This window comes from Polypterus senegalus, chromosome 10 (assembly GCF_016835505.1).
Source record: "Polypterus senegalus isolate Bchr_013 chromosome 10, ASM1683550v1, whole genome shotgun sequence".
In the NCBI taxonomy this organism is placed as follows: domain Eukaryota; kingdom Metazoa; phylum Chordata; class Cladistia; order Polypteriformes; family Polypteridae; genus Polypterus; species Polypterus senegalus.
Window position 1 is genome coordinate 34,770,118 of NC_053163.1, and position 8,616 is coordinate 34,778,733.

The 8,616-nt window shown below is 34.6% G+C and overlaps 1 protein-coding gene across 2 annotated transcripts in view; it reads left to right on the plus strand.

The window, feature by feature from the left end:
* LOC120537069 (activating transcription factor 7 interacting protein) overlaps window positions 1-7,684 on the plus strand; it is a 178,107-nt gene extending 170,423 nt beyond the window's left edge. For both annotated transcript variants that reach the window (XM_039765701.1, XM_039765703.1), the window contains exons 11-15: window positions 160-223; window positions 1,178-1,387; window positions 2,114-2,314; window positions 4,804-4,886; window positions 6,214-7,684. In XM_039765701.1, coding sequence (XP_039621635.1) covers window positions 160-223; window positions 1,178-1,387; window positions 2,114-2,314; window positions 4,804-4,886; window positions 6,214-6,630 — 975 coding nt within the window. In that variant the 3' untranslated portion in view covers window positions 6,631-7,684. The remainder of the gene's footprint in view (window positions 1-159; window positions 224-1,177; window positions 1,388-2,113; window positions 2,315-4,803; window positions 4,887-6,213) is intronic.
* Window positions 7,685-8,616: the final 932 nt, after the last annotated feature.

The window sequence follows — 8,616 nt, forward strand, 5'->3', positions numbered from 1 at the left end:
GCACTGCATTTAAATCCATGCAGTTTCAACTAAACCTGGCCCTGCACATCATTGTGTTCTTGAAGAAGCATACTGGTGTTATTTCTACACAAAGATGATGATGTTCCTAGCATTGGTAGAAAGTGACTTTAGTCAACAAATCTAATGTTTTTGTTTCAGGGTACAAGGGTTGTAGGCAATGGTCCAGTTATTGACTTAACAGAAGATGATGATGATGTTCAAGGTAAGACTATTTTTAATTTTGTAGTTTTTTTATATGGATTTCACATTATACTTAATAGTTTAATTCTGTAGATTTTTGTTTAGTTGTATTAGTTTTCCAGTTCCAAACACTAAATCAAAAATTACACTTTCATATGCTTCAGTTGATGACAAGAAAGAAATATTACAGTTTTGATAGGTTTGATTTTGATTTCTTTCAAGTAATTGCTTTAAAATCATCATTTAGTTGTAACATAACCTCAGCCTTTTTAGCTTACATGATATTGATTTAACCTTAAAATTTGCAATTGGCTGGTTTGATTTGTAAGAAAAATTAGCCACACATTTGAGACATTTGCCTAAACTGCTTTACCCCACTTTTTTCACAACAATTATACTTTTTTTTTTTTTTTTTGCAAAGGTGTTATGAACTAACAAAGTAGTCAATATGACACCTTCAGAATGAAAACTAAGAAAAGCACTCAGGTTCAGACTTACTAACGGTTTAATGGAGAGCATTGTTCAATGTATTGAATTACTGAATTTAAATAGGCATTGTGAGGTCTTTGTTGTGTTAATTTTTGCATAGCAGTTTGTGTTTTAACTGTATTTTATTTTTCCACAACATCTGTGAATAGGTGTGAACTTTGTGCTGTTTGGCTCACTGTTAGAATGGCTTTACAAATGTTGGTACCTAATGCTAAACTATGTGAAGAGTTTCTTTGTTTTATGGATGTCTGATTCATAGCTGTTATTATTCATATTTATTTATTATAAGACTCTGTCTGCCATTATGTAACATATCAATTGCGCAAAAGAGACTTGAATCCATAATGCACTTTTATTAACCTGTGTGATAAAAACTCCTAGTAATTAACTGAATAGATTTGTGTGCCCGTTCACTTTTTTAGTTTGACTTAGTATTTATTTTAATGTATGAATTACTATATGAATTAACTTGCTTTTTCTATAACAGTTACAGGTGTGAAGAGAGCTCCTGTGCAAGTCACACAACCAGCCCAGTCTAACGTTCACACTCCATCGGCTCGATCTGTCCAGTCTACTCAACTGCCTAATCCATCCCCCTCAACGCCAACAGTGGCTACCACTCCTACTACTGCACCTGCAGTTACAACACCACCTACTCCTGTGTTACAGACTACAACAATGCACGTGCTCCCCACAAGTAAGATCAATACAAAAATTTTTCACAATTCTGCAAGCTCCTGGTACTATCCAAAGTCAGGTGCTTAGATCCACACAACAAACAGCAAGTTCACTTTATTATCTAGCTATAGGAACAAACTTTACTGACTCATATTCCAAGTACATCTTTGAGAGTATATCGATAAGCACTTCTATTACAGTACTGGGCTTTTGGATAACAAGTCCATTTTAAAACCTAATAAATGCCTTAGCTTGGTTTTAATGCTGCTGTCCAGAAAGATAAATACTGTGTAACGAAAAGATAAGTACCCTAAAACAGTGTTAAAATGTGTGAGTGATGGTGCCATTTACAATACGTTACCTTTGGGTTTTATGAGTTAAAGCCAAGTTTGTTAAAATATTTAAATACTCTCTGGTGATTGTTCTGTTTATTAATTATAAATGACACCATATATCTTAAAAATGAGATAACTTTTAAACTTTGCATGAAAATACAATTTTTTCCATTTAATATTTTATGTGCATATAATCGTACTTAATTGCTAAGCAAACAGTATGAAACCATTTAATCTTAACTAATCAAGGACATTTCAAACTGGCTCCAAACAATATAAACTCCTTTTTATCCCAACAAAACATTATTTAGAATTGTATCAAGATATTTTTTATTTGTCTAATTGTGTATGTCTATTTACATTTTTTTAATTTGCATATAATCATTAATAAAGTATTTCTCAATTTGTAGCTCAGACTACAGTGAATGTCATGCAGCGTACCACACCTCAACAAGCTGTTGCTGTGACTACCAGGACTCCTACTCAAAGCCAGGTCCAAAGAACACCTGTAAGCTCACAAGTGGTGTATACCACTGCTCCAGGATCAAGCCGGGTTGTTGCCTCTCAACAGACATCAGCTGTTGCACGGCAGGGCAGCCCTCAGACTTCAGGTTAGACCTATATTTGAAAGAAATAACATATGCTGAAGGAAACTTTTAATAAACTACCATATGAATCTTGGATAGATTTAATTAGTAAAGCTAATATTTGATAGATTTAATTACTTTAGCAAAGTCTTCAAAGATTACATAGAGACTTTTCATGTAACATTCTCATTTTTTTTTTTAAACAATAAAGGCCATCCTGTGTAAAATTTTGCCAAATCAATATGCGGACAACAATTTTTTTAGATGATCCGCTGTGGCAACCCCTAACGGGAGCAGCCGAAAGAAGAATTTATTTCCAACCTCATTTTTTATGTCACAGTTCCTGCCCCTGAAAAGCAACCCCACAGCATGATGCTGCTTATACCATGCTGGTTTCCTCCTGACATGAAGCTTACTATTAAGTCCAACCAGTTTAGTCTTGGTTTTATTAGACCGGAGAATCAGAAAATCCTTCAAGTGCAATTTTGCAGAGTCCAGGCAGGCTATCAAATGTTTTCTGACCACTCTTGCTATAAAGCCTAGATTAGTGGAGTATTGTAGTGGTGGTTGCTCACCTGGACATTTCTCCCATCTCCACACAGGTTCTCTAAAGCTCAGCCAGCGTGACTCTTTTGGTTTAGATCACCTCCTTTACCAAATCCCTTCTCTCCTGATTGCCCATTTTAGCCAGACAGCCAGCCCTTTCATCCTTACCCGTTTAAGACTTATGGAGGACCACTGTGCTCTTGCAACCTCCAATGCTTCTGCATTTTTTGTAGCCTTCCCCAGATATGTGTTTTAAAACAATCCTGTTTCTTAGATCCTCATGAGATTCCTTTAACCTCATTGCTTGGTTTGTCTTCTGAAATACATTGTCAACTGTGGGACCTTGTATAGACAGGCATGTGAATTAAATTGACCACATGTGGATTCCAAACAAGGTATATAAACATTTCAATGAGGGACAACAGAATAGGACACTCCTGAGCCATATTTCATGAGCAATATTTCAAGTGTCCTAGCAGAGGTTGTGAATACTTGATATTTAAATTTTTTATTTTTAATAAATTTGCAGAAATTCATAATGTACTATTTTTCCTTTGTCATTCTGGGATATTGAGTTTTGTTTGATTGAGGGGGGTAATTTAAATACAAAATATTTTTAAAAATAATGGTTTTAGCTGCAGCCTAATAAAATGTGTAAAAAGTGGATCTGATGGCACTATATAAACATAAACTCCATTAACTTGTGCTCCACATATCGTGATATATAACTTAACATCCTATTAGTCTTTTTGATCGCTTCTGTACACTGTCCTGATGTAGATAATGATGAGTCGCATAAGGGGTACTTAGACGTTTCAGACTTCCTATTGTTTGTTTATTAAAAAGAGCAGTGCCCCAGTACTGAGACCTGAGAGACATCACTTCTAACATGACCTAATTCTGAAAAAGTTCCCCTTGACTTAACATTTTAATTCTTCTGTTGTTGGCAACTTAAACCCCATTTGCACACAACTCCTTAAATCCTCGCTTGTTTTTGTATGATCACCAACCTTTCATGTGGTTCCTTACTAAAATTATTCTGAAAATCAAGATAAATAATAACAAATGCACCTCTCTGATCATATACCTTTTTGATTATTCTTAGAATTCCAGCATATTAGTAAAACATTACCATCCTCATCTGACCCCATGTAGTCTATATGCTAATTATAGTTGTTTGTGACATGTGCTACTCATTCATTTCTTTTTAATTGCTCCCATTAATTTCCCTGTGATGCACATTAAACTTACTGGCTTATAGACTCTTGGATCAGCCCAGTCACCCTGTTTTATGCAGTGCAAGAATACTTGCTAACATTCAATCTTTAGGAATTTTCCTAGTTTGCAAATACATTTGAAAAATGCGTCAAGTGTTTATACATGTACCTGGTCATGATGATTTTATTAGAGTTTAGCCTATTTTTAAACAGCACCTTTCCCTCTACAATTTCCAAATCACTATGTACTTTTAGTAGTCCCTGATACTTTTGGGAAGTTAGTGACTTATTTGCATGTATAAATTTCAGTAATATGCAAGCTCAAATCATTTCCTATTTCATTATCTGTATTTTGTAGCTCACCTTTACCATTCCTAATTCTTTTTACCTCCTTTACTACTGACATTTGGAAAAAAAAAAAACAATATCATACTTAAGCATCTAGAAATTATTTCCTTAGAGCAATAGACACCAACTTTATTAAACATGACAGAAAGGGGGTTATGGACTACATTTGTGCCAGAGGAGGTTTCAGAAGTAAAAGACATACAAATATTCTTTAACAAAACATACTTACTCTGGTTTTCTTTTTTTTTTTTTAACTGCTAAAACAGAAACATGATCATGTATTTGTATTCCTCATTTTTAAGAAAATTAGAAACGTAAAGAAAACTATCAAATTAGTTTTACATTATTATAATATATATAATAATTTTCCGGTTAACCTTTTTTTTTCTTTTTGAATAACAGCAAATGCAACAAGATCCAATGCCCAGATGACCACATACACTGCAAATGGACCACAATTAACCATACACCACAGAGCTGGACAGGTAAACTTTTTTCTTTCATCTTTAAGAATGTTTTTTATTTAAAAAAATTTTACTTTCATTTTATTTTTTTTATCATTCATTCTGACAGTAAATGAAAAGTATGAAGTTACTACAGTTTGAAATAAGTACAAAATGTGGAAGAAGAATATAACCTGTTCTCATTATGTAAACTTTTTTTTAACTTTACTTTTAGTCACTTTGTGCATTCTGTGTACTTCTGTCTGCTCCAGAATTTCAAAAGACATGCAGATAATGTTGACTGTAAATGGGGCCAGTATTAGTCTGTACCAGGTTGTCTTTGAATGTGTTCTGTGATTTTACTGGTATCTCATCCAGTGTATGTTGCTGCCAAACAACCAGAAACACTGGTTGTTCTTTTGCTCACTCATAATCCTTTAGTAGAACGAGTAAATTAAAGAAGTTGGGGGAACATAAATAAAGACCACTGAATGAATAATCATTATCAAGATTAATCAGGTTTGGCCAATTGGGCCCATTTCCCTTCTTTCCAAAGTATGTTTCTCCAAATTCAGCTTTCATTCTGTGCATCTTCAGTAAAAATGCAAATGCTCTTAATTAAACTTTTCCATTCAATAAAATTCCAAATACATTCATCATATAATCCATGTTGTGGCACTTGAATATTTTTCAAGAAAATATTAACCATATTGGAGTTTGAACAAACTTTACAACAGTTTCTGCCAAGCATCTTTGTACAGTTTCCACAAATAATTGCTTTTGTTGCATGCAGAACCCTCACAACAGGACATCATTCATGTAAAGAAGATCCCCTGCTTCAGTCAGGCCATGAAAGAGTTCTTGCCAAAATCTATTTTCTACTTCTACTGCACAATAATAATCTAGTAAATGTCTCCTTCTCTTACATATCTCAATTTGATCATCTTCAGGCCATTTTCTAAAACCACTTATTTCTAACTTTCAATTCAAATGTAGTGTCTGCTTATATGAATCTTCCATGTTTTCCTTCAAGAATGCCAGCTGTTCTCTTGTGGTATAAAGGCCTTCATTTTAAGTAAATTTGAAACTGCAAGTTGGCCTAATAATGGAATGGTGTCCTTTCCAGGGATGATTCTTGACTTGTACCCAGTACTTTTTGGATGGGCTCTGGCTCCCCAGGAACTTTGAAATTGATTCAGTGGGGTTGAGAAAGTTAAAATGTTCCTTCTCCTGTATACTCTTCCAGTTGTACAAAAAGTACACATCCATTAGTTTAAAAAGCTTTGCCCCACTATTCCTTTATTTAGTTGGTGTTCAGTGGTTGAAACCTAAAATTCACAACTTTATTTCTCTCTTTTTTACTTTGCAGGAGACTTCACGCCCTGTTCATCCTGCACCACTGCCAGAAGCTCCTGTACCCCCTAGACTACCACCTGAAGCTGCCAGTACTTCTGCCCCTCAGAAACCCCAGCTGAAACTGGCACGAGTACAGAGCCAGAATGGAATTGTGCTGTCTTGGTGTGTTGCAGAAGTTGATCGTACATGTGCAGCTGTTGACAGTTACCATCTGTATGCTTATCATGAAGACCCCAATGCCAGCTCAGCCTCTCAATGGAAGAAGATAGGTGAAGTGAAAGCCCTACCTCTTCCAATGGCCTGCACTCTAACTCAGTTTGTTTCTGGAAGCAAGTACTACTTTGCTGTAAGAGCAAAGGATATTTATGGAAGATTTGGACCATTCTGTGACCCCCAGTCCACAGATGTCATTGCAACACAGAACAGCTAGAACTTGATAACTAAATATCTTTCAAGATACTTTTGTAGCCTTCTTGATTGAACGAATTAATAGCTAGAATATAGTCAAAAAGGTATCAAAAGGACAGTTGGATTTTACAGTTCACTATGGGATTCATTAGTTTACCTCTCATGCCAATATTCTAACGCCTTCAAAAAAGACATTTCCTTAAAGGGATACATTTTAATCTGTGTTTTGTTCCTTTGGCGTCAAGGGCCTTTACTTATGTCAAGGGAGTTAAATTCTTCATGCCAAGAAGCCTTGTGTCTCAAAAATTTATGTACATTTTCCCCTGCAGCCAGAGCCACCGGGAAAAAAAATCATCTGTGTTAACAGGTTGTGATTTGTGATTTATTTGGACTGTCAATTTTGACAAAGCTGAAAAACTCAAATAAAGCGTAGATCTGCATTTCCCTTAATATTTCATTTTTTGTTGGCAATCAAACATTTTTGGGTGAAAAAATAATGTAGGTATCTACTCATCCCTGCTACTTATATTACTTAATCACTTGAGCCTCTTGTGTCAGTATTCGACTTAGTTCTTATTCAAACATTTGGTTTTTGTTTTTTTTTTAATTCCAATTGCTGAATCTGGTTGTGGTGATTCCAGGTTTGGCACTTTCGTCTATACTGTACAAAGGGGGCTTTGGCTGTATTGTCATTCTGGATATGTAAGTAGTAAAGAGCTTAATATTTTTATTGAAAGAAGTAAGTTAAGTTTTCTGAGAAAAGCCTCTTTACCTGCATGGTGTTTGCTTTGTTTACCAAGCAAAAAATGAAAAAAAAAGGCTAACTTTAATCCTCTCTTGTTGTGGTTTTCCCTTGATGGAGTTCTAAACAATATTGATGTGAATCTGGTGTACACTACGTTGTTTATTTAAGAAAAAATAAGTTTCTTCACACATGTCTGGTAACCAGACAACTTGGAAGTTGTTAAATGCTTACAGCAGAGGAATACATGTTCATGGACCTTAGTTAGGAATCCTCTCCTTTTTTATTTTTTAAATTTTCTTCATTTCTTTCAATAAACAAGCTAAAAATTGTTTTTCCCTTTTTCCTGTGTATCTTTTACAGTTTGCAGTTTTCCTTTTTTTTTTTTTTTTTTACAGACAGGCTACATAATTTCTTAAAACTGCTTATTGCTGAAATTTCACGCATTATCACAGCTCATATTCACCTTTGACTTCTTTGTAACAACAGGAAATAGAAAATCCTAGCACTTCAGGTATGTTAACACTGTATTCTGCTCATTGTCACAGTATGTTCATGTTTCATGTTGACCTTTTAGGGTTGTCAAAGGATGCAGCATTAGTGTCCCCATCAGTCTAAAAGAGCATTTTAAGAAGAGTTTGCTATAGCACTACTAAACATTGAAGAAATAAACACAAATTAATCATTTTTGTTTTTGTTGCAAAGTTAAGTAATAGTGAAGACTGGATAAAGGGTGATTTGTCATGGAGTACTCAATAGTTGGGCAGTTGTCCTTTTATTTTTGCTGGTCAAAATTAGTAATATAATGTAGACTTAGTACCCCTAATCTAGTTATTATAGCTACTCATAGATGTTCAAGAGGTTAAATTTCAAGTTTAAAACAAAAAGTATTGTTTAGCTTTGTTCAGTCAGAGGTAGTGTTTTTGGAAGTTCTTCATAGTCCCTGTCTATTGTTTAAGATATCTTTTTTTGTAAAATTGTGCATCCATTTTCCCAAGGCAGGGCTTCAGTCTGTTACAGCTTATAAAAGAATGATGCTTTATATCTGTAAACAATGCTATATAATCATAAACCGATCCTAAGGAATGCTGTTTTTATTTTTTTTTAATTATTTTGCCTCACCAGGTATTTTTGTCAGCCATCTATGTTCTGTTTAACCTTCAAGACAATTGTCCAATTGTGATCCTACTGACCGTAAACTTGACATGATGCTTTAATTTCTGTTTTGGGCACTTAAAGGATTTTTGTGAGGATGACATGAGAGAA